Source organism: Vombatus ursinus, unplaced genomic scaffold, assembly GCF_900497805.2.
Source record: "Vombatus ursinus unplaced genomic scaffold, bare-nosed wombat genome assembly UNPS02009835.1, whole genome shotgun sequence".
NCBI lineage: Eukaryota > Metazoa > Chordata > Mammalia > Diprotodontia > Vombatidae > Vombatus > Vombatus ursinus.
In genome coordinates, this window is record NW_020949613.1 from 6533815 (window position 1) to 6558717 (window position 24903).

Consider the following 24903-nt stretch of genomic DNA (forward strand, 5'->3'; position numbering starts at 1 on the left):
GTGTGACCCTGGGCAAGTTAATCCTGTTTGCCTCAGTTTCCTCATCTGGAAAATGATGTGGAGAAGGAAATGGCAAACTACTCCAGTATCTTTGCCAAGAAAACCCTAACTGGTGTCACAGAGTTGGACAAGACTGAAACAACTGAACAACAATTGTAGAGCAATAAACAGAGGTGAAAAATTTATTTAATAGAAAAAGTGAACACTAAAATGGTTGTTTCATTATTGACATTTTCTAGTGTTGGTACTCTTTAAATTTTTACAGTGAACAGAGTAAGAGACATTTGGAGGCTACTTATATACTATCTTGATAGTTTTTAGTAGTACATATTTTGTGCACACATTCCACTTGATGCTGTGTAAAATACAGAGTAGGGGACAGTGCTCAGTAGGAAACCTAAAAAGTTGTAGGTTGGTAGAGATTTCACTTTTCAGCTTGGTAAGGTAATGTAGGAGAAAAAGCTGAGATGTAGAGTCAAGCTTGGCCCTGCCACTTATTTGTATGATGTTCAGCAAGTTGCTTCAACTCTTCTCTGAGCCCTGCCTTCATCATCTGTAAAATGAGAATTTGTAATACCTTTGGGAAAGAGGTTATGGGAAGATCAGGTGAGATAATGTCTGTAAAAGTGATAAAAAAAGTAAAGTTCTACAAACAGAAAGCAGTATGATGATAATTGGAATTATAATTATTTTTGTTATTGAGAAGCTGAGTTGCCAGTGTGGTATAGGTATAGAGTCAGTCAATCTAGAAAGACTGACCTCTGATACAGAAAGGTTTTATAACTATGGGCAAGTAAGTCACTTAACCTCTAAGTTTCCCGAACAGCTCTCTGTAACTGAATTGGAAATGAGTTGACACTCGAAATCTCTAGAGGGAGAATCCCCAGCATTAATGAAATCATAAGTCATTGATAAAATAACAGGTTGGGGATTTTCTCCCTATCTTCCAATAAATAATTGTCATGATTATTATGGAGCAGAAGTAAGGCTTTAGTATCTTCTCCCATTCCTAAATACTTGCAATTACTTGCAAACGTGGGACAGCTAGGTGGTACAGTAGAAAGACCTGTGTTAAGATCTGGCCTCAGGCACTTACTAGCTGTGTGACCCTGGGCAAGTCATTTACCCTCTGTGTGTCTCAGTTTCCTCATCTATAAAATAGGGGTAATAATAGCATCTACCTCCCAAAAGTTGTGAGAATCAAATGAGATAATAATTGTAAAGAGCTTAGCACAGTACCTGGAACATACTAAGCACTATATAAATGTTAGCTATTTTATTTAATATAGTCAAGTGTTTTCATATGGTTTATTTGTATTACTCCTCCCCTACCCCATTTCTTTTTCCCATTTTATGCAGTATGACCTTATTCTTTTTCTTTTTCTTCTGGTTTGTTGTGACAGCTGTTATTTCTTAAAGGAAGCACTGTCTAAACGTGAGCTTTATTTAGGTTTAGCACATATGAAAACTGAGCTTGTTACACAATAACCTATTTTTCCTGGTTTTCTACTTCCAGGTTCCTTTTGCTGATGCTTTGGATTTGTTCCGAGGAAGGAAAGTCTATTTGGAGCGTGGCTTTGCGTTTGTGCCACATCAGGATATTGTGTCAATCATCTTGAATGACTTTAGAGCCAAACTGTCCAAGGCTTTGGCAGTAAGTACATTGCTTGTTTTTTTTTCAGAGCTAACCTTGTCTCATCCCCTCTCTGTGATTCCTGTCCTTTTTATTCTGGAATTTAACACAGATCATGCTACAGTTTGGTTATTTAGGAAAACTTAGATGATGACTAGCCTTTGTTGATGGTGCTTAAAAAGAATGAACAAATAAGTTGAATAACCTTATACCAATTGTGAGGATAAATGTAAAGAGCTCAGGAGCACATTTTATCCTTTGCAGGAAAACTAGAGGCTGTTGTCTATTATAAAGATTTTTATAGTTTTTCTAGTAATAAATAAAATGCAGCTCATTGAATTTGTACCCTGGTGGGTTCCTGATGTTTTACTTTTTAAAAAAAAGCTGTATCTATAGATAGAAAAAAACAATATTGACAATAAATCCTTTTTTTAAAATATCAGTTGAAATTTTGCTAATTTCAAAATCCTTGTCTTTTCCAAACTGATTTTGTTTTCCCTAATAGAAGGGGTTCAGATTAATTTGCAAATGTACTCCTGCCACAGAATTGAGTTATGTACATATCTTTTTGTACTTTGGGTAGTACAGAATTTTTAAAATATATCCCAGATTTTAAACTAAACCTGATCATAAGTTTGGAGACTAAAATGAGTGAGGAAGAAAGAGAAAATGTGCTATGTAAAGTGATAAATGAACGCACTAGGGGCTTGCCATTCTGTCATAGGCAGATGTGTCGGCTGTGCCTGGTATGTCCAGACATACCCTAATATTAAAAAAAAATATGATTTTTGTGTCTCATTTTGAAAGTTACATTTTGTTAAATTTAGTTTCTGTAGTTAGATGAATAAAAATAATGTCCTCCATTATTGAGTATTCAGTAAATATTCTCCTTAAACTAAAGAAAATTCCCTAAATGCATAACTTAACAATTAGGGTATGACTGTGAGTTTTGTTTGTTCTAAATAATAGAAAGTGTCGGAGTGTGTGTGTGTGTATGTGTGTAGGGATGGGGTCCTTGCACCTAGTTTGCGCAACTCAGTGCTCCAAATTATACTATTATTGATGTTTTGAGGGCCAAGCACATCTTCTCAGCTGGCTCTGGCAGGAACATGACTGGTATATTGCCATTCTACTGCCAATATAAAGAAACAAACCAGAAACAAGTATGAGGTTCAGATGACTTGGTTTTCCTGTCTGGTCTGGAGTATTTCAGTTGTTAAAGCTTTCATCCCAAGAGGTGATCTCTGCTCTCCTCTATTTTAACTACTTCACTCAGAGAAGTTAAACAGTCAGTGAATGTAGAGGTGCCCACTGGGTAGCAGGGGTACAGAGAAAACTGAGACATGGTCCTTGATCTCAAGTAGTTTTCATTCTATAACTTGACAAGCATATGACAAGTACAGAGGGCTAATAAGTGATAGTACTAGTAAGAGTTACTCTTGCGACTTGGTTTTGATTTGAATCTCAACTGCTTAGTACAGTGCCTGGCACATAGTAGGTGCTTAATAAATGCTTATTTCCTCCTTCCCCTCCATTCCTCCCTCCCTTGCTGTTTTCCTTCCTTCCTTCCTCTCTCCCTCCCTTCCTCTGTCCCTCCCTGCCTCTCTCCCTTCCTCTGTATTTCTTTGTAGTTCCTTTTCTTTTCTTTTCTTTTTTTTTAGGCAATTGGGGTTAAGTGACTTGCCCAGGGTCACACAGCTAGTTAGTGACAAGTGTTTGGTCTGAGGCCGCATTTGAACTCAGGTCCTCCTGACTTCAGGGCTGGTGCTCTATCCACTGCGCCACCTAGCTGCCCCAAAAGTTGTTTGTTTGTTTGTTTGTTTTTTTGGTTGGGCAATGGGGGTTAAGTGACTTGCCCAGGGTCACACAGCTAGTAAGTGTTATGTGTCTGAGGCCAGATTTGAACTTGGGCCCTCCTGAATCCAGGGCTGGTGCTCTATCCACTGCGGCACCTAGCTGCCCCTGTAGTTCCTTTTCTTAACCCGAAGAAGGTCAATATACATTGTAATGTATCTTAAAGTCTTTTACACTGAGTGTTTTACCCTGATCTTTGGTAGAGTACCCTCTAGGATCTTGTTCCTACAGTTTGGAGCTGAAGTCAGAGAGGGTTCTTTCTATTTAATAGTAAAAATGAGTATATGTTGATGGTGTCACAAATAATACAAGGAAAATTGGAGGTAGCTGCATTCAACAAATATGATGAGTAAGATTTTGAAAGGTTCAAAATTAAAACAATTGCTGAAGGTACAATTCTTTAAGCAGTGGCTATTTAAAAATATATACAGTTGTATGATGACCTTGTCTTTTATTCTGTAGGTTAATGTGTGTACTATTTCCACTTCTACTGTTTTATAGAGAGTACTGGAGTGGTCCTATTTTTAAAAATAAAATTCTGATTTATTTTAGAAGAGGCATGTACTGTTTTTTTTAATCTTCCTTTTTCATCACAAACCAAAAATTAAAAAAAAAAACGTTAAAAACATTTATTTCTTGACTGTTTAGTGTAACTTACAGATTTCTGATTGAGTTGCATCATGGTAGTACCCAGAATATTAACTGCTGGTTCTTTTCTTTATTTTCATTAGAATTTTAAGTTGCTTTAATTAGCAGTTGTTGAGTATATTTAAACAGGTTTCACTTTGCAGTTTTCATTTCAACCCAAATTCAGGCAAAACTAATCAGAATTGACTGTGAAAAATGATTCTGTCATCCTTCTGAGCATTTTTTGATCTAACTACTTTTGATTTTACAACTTCTCATCTAGTTCAAATCACAAATAAAGAATGAACTAACTCCTTTTCTTACAAAACTAATGGTGTACAGATTTACTTGAAACTAATTGTATCTAGTTCTTTCCTAAAAGACTGAAGTTTTTTTTTTTTTGCATATGCCTACTATTTTATTTATTCTTAAATTATCTTAAAGAAGAAGATAGGTATGTTTTATTTTTTTCCATGTGAAAAGTTGAGAAAGTAAATGTGTGTCTAGATAAATGTCAGCACATTTGATTTTCAATGGGAAATGGTCTCAGTCTTTGAGAAAAGTGTGTCTAGATTTTCAAGTCAGTAGTATTGGATCATTGAAAATTTCACAGTGACCTCAAAATTCACCTTAGGGTCAAATTTCTGACTTTTTTCTTCCTGTGAAATTATATCATTCTCCCTTAGTGCATCACTAAAGAGCAATTTAAAGGTTTTCAGAGATTACCTGCCAGATCTTGATTTCTATGAACAGAAGGTTCTAGTGTCGTGGTATTTATAAGATAGTCAATAATAGAGGATGTAGGGAGGACAAAAAGAAGCTGAAGATCCAGTTTCAAAAAGTTTTTAGATAATGTTATGAATATAGCTATCTTTCTTACAGTACTTGAGAATTTGAGACTATTTAGGCTACATTCTTAACCTCATTAGGACAGTTGCTATTGTTTTTCACCATCTGTCTTTTCACCACATGTTCTTTGGAAGTATTATTAGAGGGTAGAATACTTAGCCAGGTAGAACATTGGGCTGAACCCAGTGTGGCATTTCTTCAGTTCATATATTGAGCAAATTAATTTGGTTAAATCTGTTGCTAAGCACTAGAAGATGTTAGATTTAATGAGACCATTTTGAACTATTTGGAATGACTCTTGATTAATAGACTCATGTTTATTGTTTGTAGAGGAAATTCCCTTGGCATGGTTGCTGCATTATAATGCTGCAAACTCTAGGGTTATATAATTATGTTAAACAAAGTACCATTTGTAAATGACGTACACAGTTTTGGAGTAAAGTATTGAGTTATTTTTGTATCTGGCACTTTTTTTATGACAAGAGGTGGGAAGAGGCAGGAGTTGGGAGGAAAAAAAAAAGATTTTTTTCTTCATTGACATCTATTTGCATAGGACATGATTCTTATGGTAGATATTTTTACAGCTTATTTGTTATATAGTATTTATTATATTTATTTTTATATTTGATAATAAGTGGGGGGATGAAATCCTTACAAAAAATATCCAGCTCTCATATTTTATCAGTATTGGCACGTGTTTTGTTGTCGTCATATTTTTTTAGTTAGCAAAATTCCGTGACTGTATAATTTGTAAAATCTGTGAAGTACATAGGATGAACATATACCAAATATAAGAAAAGGTTAGTATGGACATCTGCATGCAGTTTTATGGACACTGATAAAGTCTTTGGAAAGACAGGATGAGCCTATAAAAATGAAACACTTAAACAATCAAGGTGGCTTAGTAAAAACTATAATTAGGAGGAAAATGGAAAGAAATTAAATTAAACACTTGTTTGCAAGCTGGATATTCTACGTCTCTCAGTACTTGGATGACCTGTGATTTCATATTTATTTGTGTATATTTTGTGACCAAATATCTGTGTACATGTTTTATCCTTTGATAGAATATAAGTTTCCATGGGACAGAAATAACTTCATTTTTGTTTTTGTATCCCCAGAATAATTCTTGGCACATATACAACTCTAAATAAATGCTTATTTGATTGCCTTAATATGGGTGTTGATCAAAACCAATCCATACTTTCTCATATTCTGAGGTTCTTGCCCAGGTTCTCCCATCAGTTTCTCTAGAGAGTATCTACTCAACCCATTTGGAGACTTCCTCAAGGTCTTTTATTATTTAATGGATACAAGTGCAACACTTGGACTCCCTATCCATTTTCATCCATTCTTAAAATATAATTGCCACTCGCCCCCCCACATTTTTTAAGTTAAATTTTTTTTCTTAAAAATTTTTCCTCTCAAATCTCAGTTGTACCATTTACTATCTTTGTGACCAGGGGTAAGTCACCTTACTTGTCTAGTTTTAATATGCTCACGTGTAAAATGAGGAGATTATATTAGCCTAGATTTAGAGCTGGATGGGCCCTCAGAGGCCACCTAGTCCACCCCTCTCATTTTACAAAATCATTCAGATGCTATATGCCATGACACGAGCTCCTCTGACTCCAGAGCCAGTGCCTTTGCCATTGTGTATATTGTCTCCCACTGCCAGAGGTCATGTAGGTGGCATAGCCAGTATTCAGACATGGTTTTCTGATTCCAAATCTGTTTTATTCTCATCAAAGCACACTGCCCCCTCTGAGCTCGTAGTTGTGGTGAGGGAGAGATGGCTGTGCCACTGTCTTAACTACTGCCTAAGATAATCTTAAAGACAGGCCAAGATCAGAATCTGGTTGAAAGAGCAGATCCCTCAGAGCTTGCCAGGTTTACTCGCAAATGGAGAAAGCTCTGCCTAGGGCTTCTGGAGCCCGTCTTCTTTCTGTCCCCATGTGAGAGGTTCAGAAAGCAGTGTCCTTCCTCACTTTTAGGAATAGAGAATGCTGAAATTTCACATTGAGGCACAATAGGGAGAGAATATATATCCTGAAATTCATCCTTATTCATCTTGTGTTATTTCTGCCTTTGACAATAAAGTTTTTAAGAAAGAAATGTCTTTGGAATTCATACTCTGTCAAAAAAAGGCGCATCCTGTTTTTCCAGGGAAAGTAGGATAAGAAATTGACTTACATTGCAGCTAAGGAGATTTAGATTAGCTGAGGGGGGATTGTTAAATGATGGAAATAGAGTATATTAGAGCGGTGTTTCTATGCAGAAACAATACTGTGGAAAGAACATTGCAATAAAAAAATTAATAGCTTTTGTTTTTATATCATCTCCATTTCTTAATATGTCCCTTCTTCCTTCCTTACCCTTGAAGCAGATAATTAAAAGGGAGAAAAATCAGTTCACAGTAAACCGAACCAACATGTAAACTGAGTTTGACTATGTAAGTGTTCTACATCCATAGTCTCCCTTCTCTTCAAAGAAGGGAAGGGGTGCATTTTCTTTTGAGAACATTGAATTTCAGTTCAGAAGACTTGGGTTCATATTCTGGCATTGTTATTTGCTACCTCTGTGATGTAGGGCGAGACATTAACCCTGTCTTGGCCTCTTTTTCTTCATTTGCAAAATGAAGAAATCCTTGCTCTCTGATTCTGTGGAACTTATGTGAATATTCTGAGGTTGAGTTCTTTGCCTTCTACAGCCTTATTGGGCAGGGGAGAAGGAGGGGAATTGGGGATTAGAGGAACAACATGGAACCAAAAAGCAGAGGAGTCTCACTTAAAAAAATTTGTGGATTTTTAAGAAGGAACTTTGTTAGTGTAAGTTGTGTGGATCAATAAAAATTTGCCCCACATCAATGCTTGGAAAAAACAGTTCTGGAATATTTCCCAAGGTGTTATTCCAAGGTTTCTATGATTATTACAGTAACTTATCAGAATTAGATTTTCTATATGGGGTTAAGAGTAGCGATGACTGGAGAATTATTTTTTTTGCCAGAATAAGGCACTGAAGATCTGCTCTGGACAAATAGGCAGACTGGTAAGTAGACAGATGATCATTAGGAATTAAAAAAATATTTTCAGTTAACAAAAATCTACCTTGTCTCCCTCTCACCTTCTGCCCCTTCCCTGCCTTTGGAAAAAGAAAGACAATACCTTCCTAACAAATATGCATGGTCAAGCAAAGCTAATTTTCACATTAGCCATGTCCGTCATATATGTTTCAGTCTGTACTCTGAGTCCTCCGTGTCAAGAGGTTTCATCATGGGATTTCTGAAATTGTGGTTGGTCATTGAATTGATCAGGATTCTTAAGTCTTTCAATTATTTTTTTAAAAATATGTCAGTATTATATAAATTGTTTTCTTGGTTTTGCTCATTTCAGTCTGCATCACTTCACACAAATCTTCCCAAGCTTCTCCGAAACTGTCCCCTTCATCATTTCTTGTGGCACAGTAGTATTCCATTACATTCATATAACATAATTTTTTCATCTCTTCCCCAATTGATGGACCCTCCTTAGATTTCAGTTCTTTGACATGACAAAAAGCTGTTGTAAATATTTTTGTACATAAATCATTGGCAATTTAAATCTTAAAGTTTGAAAAAATATTGAAAAGTAAGAAAAAGAATAAGGGAAAGAAATTGCTTTTTAAAATAGTTTCATAGTTTCACTGGACAGTTTCCAAAACACTACGTGATCTTTTGAGGGAGAATGATTTACTTTTTATGAAATTTAAGGTTTTGAAAAGCCCCTATTAAGTTAATGTGAAGGCATTTGAAATATGAGTTATCAATGGCAAGTATTTTAAGTGTCTTATGACTGTACCCTAAGTCTTTTCAGCCTTTTGATAACACAGAATTTCTCATCTCACAATGAGTAGATTAGTTTTGCATTCTATTTGTGAGGTCTTTCATGAGAAGAGATGGAGGTAAAAAAACTTTGTTCAAAGAGAGCCTTTTAAGAAAATTTAGTTGATGTTTGTAGATTTCACATTTAGATACAAAGAAGAGGATGAGAAGTTTCCAAGGAGATAATTGACAGATGAATAAGCTACTGTTTCTTAAAATCATAGCAGAAAGAAAGGATTTTTCTTTTCACAAAGGATTTCCTTTTTCTCTTTTTAAGAACAGCAGTCAAATCTGTGGTTGAACAAGTGTTTGTTGCTTTGGATAAAAATATGCCATGTAGGCACTTGATCAAGTTACCTCATTTCCAAAGAGCACTGAATCTCCTTTTAAAAAATCTCTTATCCTCTTCAGAAGCTCTGTGTAGTGTGGTTTTCTAAGCCATGGTAAAAGAAAAATTGATGTTTCTGAATTGTTACTGTAAAATTATGTATAAATGCTTTGTCTGGTCTCACTAGTCATTTTCCTGGGGCTGGGATGGATTTTCTCAGGAGTGCAGCTCTATGAGACATTAATTTATTCAGGGTTATTGGAAAATGGGTTGATATAGATAAGGCAGTGCTACTTATGCCAATAGGCAATAAAATTGATAAGTTATTCTGAATTTTTCAAGTTTCACATGAAATAATCAAAGAATACTTTACAAATGTTTAATAAAGCAAATTGTTAAATTGCCTACATTTGCTAGGTAACCATATGAACGAATTCCTTTGTTCTCATACTGTTATGTACTAGAAAAAAACCAAAATATTCTAACTGTAGGGTACCCCATGAGTAAAGAGTATATTTGCTTTTGGAAAACATTGTAAGAAAGCATTAATTCAGGCTACCTTGAGTTGGAATTCATGGTGCTTCAAATGAGGGGTACATCAAGATTGATTTGCATTCCTTGTTGGAGAAAATATTTTAAAAACAAATTTGTAACATATATATATATATATATATGGATAATGTTCACATTGTATAAATTACATAAATGTCACTGTTATCTATATAGTGCTTTAAGGTTTGCACAGAACTTATATATACATTATCTCATTTGCTCCCAACCTCAACTCAGTGAGGCATGTGCTATTATTAATCACGTGTTACAGGTGAGGAAATTGAGGCTTAGAGAGATTAAGTGACTTGCCGAGGGTCACACAGCTAGTAAGTATCTGAGGCAGGATTTGAACCCATGTTTTCTTGGCTTCCAGGGCTCTTTCCACTGTAGCACCATGTAATGTGAGTGGAGTTGTGAGTGAAATGATTACTTGCTAAAAGAAACCCACTCTTTTGAAGCCCTTAGGAAGAATTAATTTATAATACATTCAGAAAATTGATATACTAGTTGTAATCATTCTTACCTATCCATTAAAATAATTAAAATAATTACTTTTTATCTATTTGTTTTTGTTGGCCTTGAACCATTATTTCATCAGTGTAAGGAACTTCTGAAAGTGCAAACTCCCTCTACTAATGCAGATCTGTAACTCTTTGTAAATTATAATCTTGGAGAGGGGGCTGAGACCCTGAAAGTTAAATGACTTGCTGACATGTATATACAATATTTATGAAATAGAAACAAGGTAATTTTTCTAAGGGAGACAGTTAGGTGGTACAGCGGATAGAGTGCTGGGTCTGGAGTTAGGAAGACTCATTGTCCTGAATTCAAATACGGCCTCAAACACTTGCTAGCTGTGTGGGTGAAGTCCTCATGCATTAGAATTAGGGCTTAATATCTTAATGACTTATATTGTATCAATTTTGTCTTTGTATCCTTAGTACTTAGCACAGTGCCTGGAACATAGTAGGTAATTAATAAATGCTTGTTGATTGATCGTAAAGCATTTCAAATCCGGTCATCCTCTCACTATGACTGTACTATGTTGCCATTTTGGTAAGCTCAGTCACTCGATTACGTAGGCATTTCTTTTAAAAATGTCTATTATAAACTTAATATTAAACATCAGTTTTTTTTCATAAAGTAGAAATGTTCTTTTATAAAAGTGCCACTTTTCTCAATTCCAAATCAGTTAGCATCTATTAAACCCCTCTTATGTGCCAGGCACTGTGCTAAGTTCTGGGGATATAAAAAAGGGCAAAAAACAGTGCCTGCCTTCAAGGAGCTTACAATCTAAGAGGGGAGACAGCATGCAAATAATTAAGTATGAGCATATACAGGATAAATTGGAGATAATCTCAGAGGGAAGGTGTTAGTGTTAAGGGGGGCTGAGTAGGACTTCCTGCGGAAGATGAGATTTTAGTTGGGACTTGAAGGAAGCCAGGAAAGCCTAAAGGTATAAATGAGGAAAGAGAAAATTCCAGGCACGGAGGATAGCCAGTGAAGATGCCCAGAGTCAAAAGGGTAGATAGAGAATGATAGTAGTGCTTCCATCTTTTTAAAAATAACATTTAATTCAGGTGGCTTCCTCCTCCATTTGTCAACATTAGTGAAGTTTTTCTATGTTCTGGAATTATTTTTGAATTTTGGGGTTAGTTTCCTATTTTGAGTTTTTTTCTCTTGCTATGTTCCATAGCAAATCTTCTTGACTCCAAAGTGCTAATAGCACTCCTCCCTCCATAACTGCCTTGTATTTATTCTGTATATATGTTCATGTTGTCTTCTCTGGTCACATATAAATTCATTGAGAACAGTGATTATTTCTTTGTTTTTTTGTTTTTTTTTCTTTTTGTATACCTACTGCCTAGCAGTGTTTGACATGGAATGGGTGCTTAACAGAAGCCTGTTTATGATGATTGATACTTCTGCATTACTTTTGTATATTTTTTTCTAAACAATTGCGTTATTACTAAGAGATTTGAGAAGATATTTTCTTCTCTTTCTTGCTTTCGTTCATTTCATGTGGATGATCTAGACTCTATTTGACAATAGCTTTGGCATTTCTAAATTTGTAAACCAGGTTAATGAAAACTTAATTAGATTATTTCTCACCTGCTTCTTACCTTTGAATGCCCAACCATTATAGATAGTTTAGTGGTGATACTCCTTTATAACACCTTCTGAAACACATTCCTCATTAAAGGGTTTTGTTTCATAACTAAGTTTGCTGAATTCCATTCATTCAGTAAATGGCATCCACAATTATAAGTTTCAGGGTGATCTCAGATCCCTTACTTCTATGTCACATGATTTAGTAATTAATGTCTTTATAGGGTCTATTATTTCTTGGTTTTTCTTTGAATTAATCAAGTTGTTGGCTCTAATTTCCTTGTAGAGTGAAGATTGTGGCTACTTTTTAAAACCATTGCATTATTGGAAAGCAAAGCTAGCCAGACCAGGGGTTCTTAGCCTGGGGTCTGTGAACTTTTTTTTTTAAATTTTGATAACTCTATTTTATTATAATTGGTTTCCTTTGTAATCCTGTGCATTTTATTTTATTCATTTAGTAGCATTATTCTGAGGGGGTCTGTAGGTTTCACCAGACAATAAAAGGTATTTGTGACACACACATGCATATGCACACACATATATATGCATAAGAGGCAATATAGTAGGATTCTGTTTTTTAAGGATCTATAATTTTTACTGGTGTGGGTATGTATTTTACTATGGCAGATAGTCAGAATTAGTTACAATGGCAAAAAAAGTCAGTACCTTGCAACCGCCCAGATGATGGGCATTTCTGAATATGGTTATTCTGGTTTTTGGACCAAACAAATGAAAGTCTCTTACCAGGACTATATTGGAACTCTTTCCAACTAGATAGGATGTGTCTCTTTGAGGTCTTTGAGAACCTGGAGAGTGGAGAATCTAGAATCTACCTTAATGAAGCATTGAAAAAAGATTCTATGTTCTTATAAGAGAATGGCAGTCAGATAAAACATGATAGCCCCTATATCTATACTTGATTCCAGCCATGCTTCACTCATTCTCCTCTCCATATTTTTTTTTTTTTTTTTTTTTACCCTTTAAGGATATAAGCTCTGTGAGGGCAGATCTTTGTCTTTTTTATTTGTATTCCCAGTGCTTGACACAGTCTGGCTTATAGTAAAGTGCTTAATGCTAATTCATTCATTCATATCTCTCTCTGTACTTATTGCATCACAGAAAAACTCTATGGTTTTACATACAGCAAGGGTTCATTTTGTGCACCAACCACCCACCAGGCACTAGTATGCCCTCTTCCCATACTTAGCAGATAGTTCCAACATAACTGTTAGATTCTGTTTGTAATATTATTTTGGTGGCCTATTGGCTGAGTAAAATTATAAGGTGCTTCAAAACAGGACCTTGAGTTTCCTATTCAAAGTATTTGATACAACTTTGTTTATAACTTGTTAAATGTTGACTAGCTACATGTGAATGCAGTTGATTTTTCTTTTTTGTCAGTATAAGCAGGAACTATGTGCTCACCATTTTGCACACATGGCAGCAAGATTTTTTTACTGATTCATCCTTTTGAAGCTTTTTTATGATTTCTAGTTTCTCAGCAATTGTTAGTACCATCATTGAATCATCATATTTCAGAGCTGATGTACACAAATGACTATAGTGCCAAATAATAATGTACAACAAATTCATGCAAGCAGTGCAAGGTGTAAGCAGTGTGCTGTCTAAAGTAGGAAAGGTCAGTATGATCTGGAAAGATCAGGTTGGGAAGGCTTGTTGGAAGAGGTAGTATTTGAGTTGACTCTAAGGTAGAAATTCATCAGAGGTGAGTGGGCATTCCAGGCATTGAGGGAAGTGCAACACTATTGCATGGTTTTGGGAAAGTGTGGGGCATGTATGGGGGTCAAGAATGGATGGGGATCTGTGAAGACTTCAGTTTGATTAGAGAGAAGAGGAGCTATTTGAGATCAGGTTGACAAGGCAGTGCAAATAGAGGAAGGCTGCAAATTTAAACATGACATTTAAGTTTGAGAGCACTGATCTAGTCCGGTCTCCTTATTTTCAAAATGGGGAAACTAAGGCACATAGAGGTTAAAATGACTTGTGGCAGAGGCAGGGTTTGAAATTTAGGTCTCCTAATTCTCATTTCAGCTCTTTCCATTTTACCGAAAGAAGTCTATTTCTCTTTTCTTCCCAAGATATTGAAGAATTGGAATAAAGTTTTTAATTCTGCCTTAGTCTAATCTGGTACTTTTAGAAGATGGGGGTGGGTATTCAGGAGTGGAGGGCATGGAATGCAATAGTGTATTTGGGACTTCTGCCCGTGAATTGAAACTTAGGTAATATTCTGAAGCGTTGTTTGCAAGTGATTGTGGCCTTGGAATATTTTTAAGGAATCTGCCTGCCAAATAGATGGTGTTAGTGGAAAAAGCATCATGGGGAGGGAAATTGGGAGACTAGATTTTAGTTTTGGCTGTGTCTCTAATGGGTTTCGTGGCTTTAGGAGGGAGATTCAATTTCTCTCAGCCTTAATTTCTTCAGCTGTAAGAGGAGGAACTTGAATACATCAAAGGTTATTTCTATCTTTGACACTTTTGATTTCCAAAATGCTGAAGATTAAGTGGAGGTTGACTGTACTGATCTAATTTTTCTTCTCATGACAGCTCTTTTTAAAAGCATCTGGGTAAGAAGGTAGTTTTAGAACCTGCCCCAAACTAATGAAACGGTATTCCTGAGACTGATTCTGAATTCTACTGTTCTTGAGAATGGCAACTTTATCCTTCATAGACTGAAGTCTCCAGAGTAATCTTCAGGTAACCTCTTCTATGGCCATCAGTCCTACCTGGTGATTTCTGTGTCCATCCTTCCTGGGGAAATTAAACAATTTTTCCCCCTGACGAAAAATGATCACTATATCATCTGGACTCTTTAGCAATTGTAATTACTTTTTTATAATCATAAATCTAGATTGGATGAAGAAGACTTGTGGATTAAAACAAAGCCAAAGCAAAGTTTTTTTTTCCACTGAAGAGCATTGCTTTCATTGGCACATGACTTCACTGAAACACAGATTTTATTCATATTACCTACTTGTGATGAGAAAATATCAGTAGATTCTAGTTGCTAGGAAACAGCAAAGTACTGAAATAGCTTTTTTTGTACTTGTAAATTCAGTTCTTTGACAGTTCCACTCTCATAGAGCAAAAATTTATTCAGTCACTCCAAAGAAAGATGCATCACCTTTTCAGTTTCCAATTTAAAAATTTCATGCAGGGGTTCTGGGAATACAAGAAATGTTACAGGATGATTTAAGTGTTGAAAGTGTAGTTTTTAACAGGGGCTGGACATTTGTAAGAGATTGTATGGTTTTTGTTTGTGTAGATGAGTTTCAGACTTCTTAAAGTCAGTTCTTTCACAGCAACAACAGTTTAATGAGAAAGAGAAAAGCAGAGTTGAATCAAAATTAAATACAGCAAAACTTAGTCTCATTGCCCCTGTATTGGTTGCATCATGTGTGAAATCATCCAATTCCAGTTTAGGAATGTAATAATTATCAGGAAAAACATAAGCATTAAAAAAAATTGTGTCATAATGAATTAGACTTTCTAGATGTTAGAGAATGGAATTAGGGAATGATTTATGGAGGGATATACATTTTCTAGATGGGTTAAATGAGTCCTATTAATGTTGACAATTTCTCAAAAATCATATGAGAAAGAAGGGAAAACCTGCCCCAAACAAGTGAGTTCTTAGTTTAAATGTCCCATGTGCTATATGATTGTGAAATGAATATTACTGACATTTACATAAGAGCCTACTTCACAGATTCCTTGAATTCACTGATACATTACCAACAATCATTGAGGTTTAGAAATAAGTAACCAGAATTCTCTTGACTTTCATGTCTTTATGAGAAGGTTCACTGGCTTGTGAGGCAACTGTAGAGATGTGATTTTGTAGACAAGTAACATGATGAGTACTACTATAAGAAAGTGAATTAAGGATACAATAAATTGACAAGTTTGAGAACATTTTATTGTGATTTCATGGAGGGTCAAAGAGAAGTCATGACTTGCAGTTCCCCAAGGTATTTTAAATTGTTGAAGGTATAAATGACTTTCTCCAAACACTGCTGTCTCATAAATGGGGGAAATTGTACTTAGTACCTCTCTTGGAAGGTGAATCTCTTGTGAAGAAAAGCCTCTGATATATGGTACTGTATTTATTTCACCAGGTGTGGGTGGGGGCCCTTTTTGATGACTCTCGGTAATGAGCCACATGTATAGTTTTTATTGTTCTGTCCACAACCTTGGTATTTTATTGGTGTTTTTTTTGAGAGAATGCAGTTCATGCCTCCTCAGGATAAGTGTTTGGCTTGGTATGAAGTTATAATTCATGCATATGCCATTGTTAAAAGAATATAATTCATAAGTCATGTCTTTTCCGTGAGTGATGGCTCTTATTGGACTGACCAACCGTTTGGGGTTCTTGCCATCTCTGATTCTTTATTTTTCAACACTGCTTTTCATGTGATTAATCTTGTATTTTGGGTTCCATCATCTTATTTAGAAAGAAAATCAAGATTGAATGTGAACATTGTAAATGTTTATTTTGTAATACAATATATTTACTTTTTAAAGAAGTATGAATGATAAGATTGAATTTTCTGCTATTATAAACTACTAGCCTGGTTTTCTGGATCTCAGCTTCTTCATCTCCAAATGAAGCCACTGAGCTGGGTCTGGTGGTACATGTGCCTATCATCCTATCTGCTAGGGAGACTGAAGCTGATGGATCTCCTGAACTCAGGAGTTCTGAGCTGCAGTAGGGTTAAAGCCAATTGGATAACCAAGTCCAGCACCAATATGGGGAGCCTCTGGGATCTAAGGGCTACCAGGCTGCCCAAGGTGAGATGAATTGGCTCAGGCTAAAGCCCCTGTGCTGATTAACATTGGGATCAGTCTTGCGTGTGGCTATGACTGGGCAAGATAGGGGGACTTTGCCTCAGAATAACAAATGAATGAACTAACTTAGAATGAACTGACTTACTAATGAATTGATTACAACGAAGGCACAGGAGTATATGATCTCTGATGTCCCTTCAAGGGGAACATCTAAAATTATACGATCTCTGCACAATGCTTTTGGTTTGTTGTTTATTACGTACCTTGGATCCCTCAATGGTTTTTCAACTTATAATTAATGGTTCACTGTTATATATTCTCTGACTTCTCATTTATTATTTTATTTTTTTCTGTCTGATGTTTCTGATACTACAGTTGGACAAAGGGTAAAGCAGAAGTCCTGTGCATGAAGATTAACTATACTTGGACCTTGAATCCTAGTCACCAAATGAATTAATAATCTTCCTTTCATTTGAGATCTTTGCATGTCACATACTTTCCGTGTTTTGGTGCTCATGGAAACTGTTCTATCTTCAGATACATCTCTATATCAGTAGGCATACACTGCAGTGTTAATTGGTCCTTTTCTCATTCCCGAAAACATAGGACCAGGAGGAGGACTAGACCTAATCTCTTATTTCATCGTTCTTCCACATTTTCATTCCACCTCAGCCACCTACAGGGATGATCATGGATTTCACAATCGTGTAAAACTCTGACATCCCATAGCTTAAACTCTGAGATTACACTCTTCATTTATCTTTTATCCTTCTACTTCTTACACTGCCTCACTCGTGATTCCTCCTATTTTTGTCCTTAACCATGACCTGTGAACATTCTTTCCCTCTCTGTTTTCCTAATCCATTAACCTAGATGTGGTTGTCCATTAGAATTTTGGCCCTTTTATTGATTAGTTCAACTTTATGCAGCATTTGAATTCTCTTCCTCCTCTGCCATTCATTCCCTGCCAATCCTCAATCCATGATCACTCTTATTGTCTACCTATGTTGCCCTTAGCCCTCTCTTATGGAGGGCCACTATATGAAGTCATACACCAGGGCTTTCTAAAATTCATATTATCTAATTCAACTTTGTTTTTAATGTTGTATGGCATTTCTGTTATTTGTCCCTGATTGTCTGTCTTTTTTGGGGCGGTGGGGGGAGACTAGATCTCCCTGTGGGCAACTAAGTGGCACAGTGGATAGAATGCCAGGCCTGGAGTTAGGAAGACCCCTTTGTTCAAATCTGTTAATGAACTGCAGAAGGAAATGACAAAACACTCCAGTATCTGTGCCAAGAAAACCCAAATGGGGTCATGAAGAGTTGGACATGACTGAAAAAAGGTCTCCTTATGTTGCCTAGGCTGGAAGTGCAGTGGCTACTTACAGCCTAATCCCACTGGTAATTGGCATGGCAGTTTCAACCTTCTGTTTTTCCTTAACCTGTATGGTTTGGTCCCCCTTAAGCAACATGGTGGCCCCTGCTCCCATAGGCTCACTATATAGGTGCCTGGCTTAGTGTAAATGCCTGACTGACTTTAGTCCTGTTGTAGCTCAGAACTTATTTTTGAGCTCAAGAGATCCACTAGTCGCAGCAACTTGGAACTCCTGAACTCAAGCGATCCACCAACCTGGTAGCATTATTAAATACTCAGAAGACTGAAGAAGGACAATGGGGAAGAGGAGAAATTGAGGGGAACAAGTTTAAATAGAATTATGTTTTGGTAGATGAAATTAAAAGAGAACTTTGATTAAAAAATGACACTCAATTTATGTGGACCCTTTGTGACAGTTAAGTTCAAATATCTTGTCAGTAAAGCAGAATTTTGTACTAATAGAGGAAATGGAAATTAATTTAAAATAATTCCTACTCTGATGACTCATGGTATGAAGGTGATCTTCCCTCCTTCCTTCCCTCTTTCATTCCTCTCTCTCTCCCTCCTTCTTTCCCTCCCTCTCTCCCTCCCTGTTTCCCTTCTTCCCTTCCTTCTTTCCTTTCCTTTCCTTCCCTCCTTCCTTTCCTCTCTTCCTCCCTCCCATGCTGGCAAGGCATTTATGTGGACCTAGTGAGAGACTGTATGTCTACTGTACAAGAATCAACCTTCTTTAGTTCAGAGAGCCCCATCGCTAGTCGAGTGCAGGATGATAAAGTCCCAGGGGGGCCTTCCCCCAATTCTCTTCTAATTTGAAGAGGGTCAGCAATCTTCACTGGTGCAGGAAAAACTACACTGATGAAATTACATATTTCTGTGATAGCAAAGTATAGAGTGCTACCTGGCTATGGACTTTGTGACTATAGTCCATGCATGGATAAACCAATTAATCAATCAACAAGTTTCTTTAAGCGACTTCTGGCATTGTATCAGTTGCACAATTTAAGAATTGACATTTTCTTTCAAGGAGGAAGAGAAAATGGGAGGGAGGAATAAGCATTTTATATAGCACCTACTATATGGCATCTGCTGTGCTAAATGCCATACAAATATTATCTCATTTGATCCTCAGGACAACCCTGCAAGGTAGGTGCTGTTCTTATCTCCATTTTATATTTGGGGAACCTGTGACAAACAGGTTAAGTGACTGTCCCAAGGTTACACAGTTGGTATCAGAGGACAGATTTGAACTCAGATTTTCCTGACTCCAGGCCCTGCACTGTATCCACTGTGCCATCATTTATGAAGAGTGAGAAACATGGTTTTATAGGAATATGCCACTAAGAAACACTTCACAGCTTAGGACAGACTTTGGTAGAGCAAGTGAGTGTTAAGAGAAATAAAATATTTAAAATAGTCCCTTTTACAACAAAGTTTAGCTACAATGATTGATGAGGACAAAAGCTGCTGATTCTTCTTCAAAGTTTCTCAAAAAGATTCCATGACAATTGGGCAGTATTGGATCTATTTCTGTTAAATGGGATTAAGTTGCTTTGATTTATTATCTCACTTGGTTTGTAAATGAAGAGATAACAATATGGAAAGTAATTATTTAACCAAAGGAGTGCACACAGAATATACCTTGTTCCCATGTCTACTTTGATTTTGATAGTCAAATGACATTTTTTACAGGACTGGGCTTTCTATTTGACAGTCTTCTTAGGACCCAGAAAGGAATCATAATGTTTATCCTTAACACTCAATTTGGATTGTCATTGATAAGGGTATTCCTTTCAATGATGCAGATCAAAACTAATCTACATCTTTTCATCCTGTGTTTTTTTATCTGTGTCTTCCCATAAATCCTTCATGGAGGAGTGATGGGCTGCAGAGCTTCTCCAGTTCTTTTCACATTGCAAGGTGCCATTGTTAACACTGTGGTCATTGGGGCTGTTATGGACCTGCCTCCTTCATTTCCTGATTCTTTGATGTCATTTCTTATGTGTATTTCATCTTTGGTGAATGCTACAGTCTGTTTACCATCACCATGTTTCTCTGTTGCCCTTTGGGACCCTTGCAGTTTTGGAGATTATGATATACTATGATGTACAGCCAGATGGCATCATTGGAAGAATAGGGGGACTGAAAAGTTGGAGTTCTGTGTTAGGCAGCTGCTTGGGATCATTGAAAATGCTGTAATGTTTCCAATGCAATTCAGCCCTTTTTGTTTGCTCCTTTGTAATCCTATTTGAGCCTATTGTCCATCTCAAGCATCTGTCCAAGACAGAAATATTAATAGACTTAACTCAGTAGGCTATACTATAGAAATGTGATTTTTAAATTATTAGGGAGAAGATGAAGGACAATAGTGTTTGCTAAATGAAAAGTCAGCCATTTTCTTGACAAAATAAAATTAATTTAAAAATATTTGCTATCATTGCCTGTCAAATTATTTGAACTTAACGTAAACTATTCATTTTATAATAGAGGAAAGGATGTCTTTTTCCTCCTTTTACCCTTTATCTAGTCCTTAAATTTCCCCTGTGTATTTTTTTTTAAACTCACTGTAATACTACTTTTGGTGAGTTTTTTTTTTTAATTTTTAGTTGCTAAAAAACTCTCTCTTTTCCTCAAGTTCTTTTCTTACATGATTCACCCTCACATCTTTTCTGACATGCATCTGCACAGGTCTTTCTCTCTGTTAAATTTTACTGTCATTGTATTTGGCGTCTTATATTTTACTTTTCTTGGAAGCTCTGCCACTGCCTCATATTTTCCCATGTTTTGTGAAGCACTTTTTAACATTTATTGCACACAGTAATTTTCTTCAGAGCTGCCAGGTAGCAACCTTCCGGCTATAAATATTTACATATTTGTGATGAGCTTAAATTCCTGTTAGAAGAGTGATTTACATTCATTGTGTTATAATAGATTAACTAGGATCTACATGGCTGCACACATCCTGGATAGGTGAATGGAAATTTTGTTCTTTCTTTTTCTTTCCCCTTTTAAGCCCAATATGCTGTCTGGTTGAAAGGAAAGAATTTACTGATATGTAATGGCTTTTGTTTCTAGTTTAGTGGATTTATCAGTGTTATTCATTAGTGTTTAGTTGATTAATCTGTGGGAGTTAGCATTCCTTCTGAACTCCTCATTGTCCCTACAACTTATTTGTTAATGCTATCCCTTTGTTTTGTTATTTTTTTTTTTTACCTAGGTATTTTTTCTCTCCAGCCTACATAAAGATTTTTTTTTTGGATTTAGGCCTTTTACATATTCCCCATAGTTTCTTACACATTACTTTAGTTACTCAGTGATGCAGTGGATAGAGAGCTGGGCCTGGAGTCAGGAAGACCTGAGTTCAAATGTGGCCTAAGACATTTATTAACTGTGTAACCCTGGGCAGGTCACTTAATCCTGTTTGCCTCAGTTTCCTCAATTGCAGGATGAGCTGGAGAGGGAAATGGCAAACCACTATAATATCTTTGCCAAGAAAACCCCAAATGGGGTCACAAAGAGTTGGATATGACTGAAATGACTGAACACCACATGTGACATGTCTTCTTTGTAGTCTTCCCTGAGCCTTTGTTTCCTACTCTGTATTTTCCCCTCTCATGCCTCACCCCTCTCCCTGAACACCTCCCCCAAACTCCCCAATACCAGCTTCAGTGATCTTCCTTCCTCAGATTTTCTTAGAGTACTTTAGTGGAAAAATTTACTTTTTGTTCTTTTCTCATTCTGCCTTTTACCATACTTTCCTCATTTTTAGTTTGTAAACTTCTGGAAGGTAAGACCTGGACCATTTTTCCTTTTTGCATCCCCAGATGTGCTTTGCGCATAGGAGAAGCAATATGGTATAGGCCTTAGAAGATGGAGTGCAGGACTAAGTGTCACAAAATCCTGGGTCAGAATCCTGTCTTTGGCATCTTACAAGCTGTGAAATCTTGGACAAAACACTCAACTTCTCTCTGTTTCCTTGTAATAACAATGGCAAAAATAATAATGGATGTTTATATGATAAAAAATTTGTCAGATATTTTACATACATTATTTCCTTTGAGCCTTCCAGTAACCTTGACTGTACCTTTGAGTTGGCCTGTGTAAGGTGGGGATAATAATAGTACCTACATCAAAAGTTTATTACCTGAATTGCTCTTCCTCCTCCTCTCTACCACCTGGTTTCCCTGGCATCCTTTAAGACTTAGCTCAAATCCCACCTTTTGCATGAGGCCTGTCCCCTGTTCTTCTGTGCCTTCCCTCTGATTTTGCACAGCCCTCCCTCACTTAAAACCAATTTACTTGCATGTCATAGCATCACCTCCCTGATGTCATGGTCCTCTTTGAGAATGAAGGACAAATAACAACAACAACATCTTTCATTCACACTGTCTTGTGTGTACACAGTTGTTAGCATATTGTCTTTCGCATTAGAATGTAAAGCTGGGGACTTTTTTTTTTTTGCCTTTGTATCCTTAGCACACAGCACAGTGTCTGTCATATAGTAAGCACTTAATAAATGCTTGTCAACTAGCTGACTGAATATGTATAATCCTTAAGTACTTGCTGATTGATTTGTTATGAAGTTAAGTAAGTTATTTTCAGAACTTGATAGTTGCACTTTTGAGAGCAGTCTTTAGTATTTTTGTGTGATGATTGTGGTGGACTTTATTGTATTGAACATTAGTATAATTGAAAAACTTGAAAGATGTTAGATTTAATTCTCATAGGCTTACTCATACTGTGCTCAACAGATATAGATGTATAACTTGTTTTTTTAATCTGCCATGAAATATGTTTTAAACTTGATAGTTTTATTTAGATAACCTCTGGCATTAGTAGTTTGTTTCTTCTCCCTCACCTTCTCTTTCTCCCTCCCTCCCTCCCTCCCTCTTTGTTTCCCTCTTCCTCCCTGCCTCCCTTTCACACACTGTCTCTCTCTCTCTCTCTCCCCATCCCCCTTCTCCTTCCTCTCTTTCTCAACGTCCTTTTCTTTTATCCCCTTCTCCATTTGACGACTCATGGTTACTGGGTATTAACTCCAGACTTTTGTGAGTGCTGCTAATGAAGGCTGTTAAGTTTAATTTGCAGGCACACTGTCATAAGTTGCTCAAGCATTGTTTTTCTGGATTCTCTTGCTCATTTCAAAGTCCAAACTGCTGCCACATGTCATAGTTTTGTATTTGACATGACTCTGCATTAAAGTCTTAAATTTGTCACTGCTGTAGTATGTGTCTTGAGAGCAGAGACCCTGATGGGGTATGGCCCATCATTCAGTTTCAGAAGCAAAGACCTTTGCCCTTTTTTGCCAAAAGGAATTTGGCTCCCATTTGTTTACAGACCTTAAATTTTTCTATTCCTCATAGACTCCCCTTATCTCCCTTTGAATGCCCTAGCCCTGCCTTTTGATCTTATTCAGATGCACCTTTGCCCCTAGCTCTAAAAAGAATCTGGCTCCCTTTTGTCTATGGGCCCCGAAAACCCTTAAACTTTTTTTACTCTGGTCTAACTCCCCTTATCTCCCTTTGAAAGCCCTAGCCCCACCTTCTGATCCTTTCAAACTTCTTCCTTCCAGTTCCCTTCATTATCTATTCCCATTGTCTATTCAATCTCTCAGACCTTCTAATTGGAATTCTTACCTAGACCCTTTTCCCAGCCCCCTCCTCTGGCCACCCAAAGTTACTTTAGTGTATATAAGATCCACCCTGGCCCCCATTCAAACGCTGAGACTTTCTCATGCCCAAAAGGCTAAGACTGTCTCATGCAGGCTCATCCCTATGGGCATTACTAATCTTCAGGTTTCTTAAGAGTCTGGCCTATATGTTTTATCTCTAATAAACTTTTTCTCTGGCTGGAAGAAGATTTGAGTTGAATTCATTCAGGCAGGGCCCGCGTAGAGATCTTGGAGTCCGAGCACACCAAACCTCTAGACCTCTTCAGCTATACTCTGTATGGTGTCCAGCACAAGCCTGATAAATGGCTAAAGACAAAATAAAGAGCTAGCCTTTCATGACTATATTGGCAAACAGGTCATAAATGGTTTCCTGTTACTCTTTGTAATTTGTAGCAATTCACTAATGCTTTGTGATGTTAAATTAACAACTTTGCCCATTTTATTAAGGATTTCCTTAAGGTTTTCTTGTTGGTAAGTTTGTTGTTAGTTGTTAAGTAAGTAAAGGAGACAGAAGTCCTTTTGGAAGGAAGGCACCCATGTCTGGAAGTTCTTTCTGTGGTTCTACGATGTCGAATGTGTTTGGTTGTCGGTTGAACCATTTTGGATTCTTGTAGAAGTCAGAAATTTCAATAACAATAATAATGGATATTTATATAATGATATAAAATTTGCCAAGTCTTTTGAGCCTTCCAACATCATTTGTTCCTTTGAGTTGTCCTGATGATGTCACTGTCAAGTCAAAGACAGGGGAAAGAGAAAAGAGCAAATAGAGGAAAGGTAAATGGGAGAGTAAAGTTATGGGGGTTACAAGAGAAGAGTAGTGGGAGGAGTGAAGAGAAGAAAGAGAAAATAAAAAGGGAATTGTTGGAATTTGTAGAGCAACACTCTGATTCATTGATACTATTGTGGTAGAATGTCTACTTTCTTTAGTCAATCAAAAGTGCCTTGAAGAGTCTAGCTAATGTTTTTAAGTTGGTAATTTCCATGGCAGGGCAGGAAAAGGCACTGTGTTTTTTACTTAATATATCATTTAATACACTGTGGGTCCTGACCCATTCAGAAGTTTAAGGCTTAAGGGATAGGAATTTATAGCTATGAGTCAAGAGAAAAGGAAATAAAATAAAGAGACTATTAGCTTCCTCTGCCTCTCCACACCTAGCATTACTCCCCTCCCCCCACCCCCATCAGCAAAACCATTACAAACTAGAAGAAAGAATGAAGGTAAAATCTGGAGCAGGAGAGAG

At 36.7% G+C, this 24903-nt stretch overlaps 1 protein-coding gene across 1 annotated transcript in view; it reads left to right on the plus strand.

Moving 5' to 3' along the window:
- Positions 1-24903, plus strand: part of PRIM2 (DNA primase subunit 2) — a 348920-nt gene that overhangs the window by 68010 nt on the left and 256007 nt on the right. The window contains exon 7 of the mRNA XM_027852944.1: positions 1517-1654. Coding sequence (XP_027708745.1) covers positions 1517-1654 — 138 coding nt within the window. The remainder of the gene's footprint in view (positions 1-1516; positions 1655-24903) is intronic.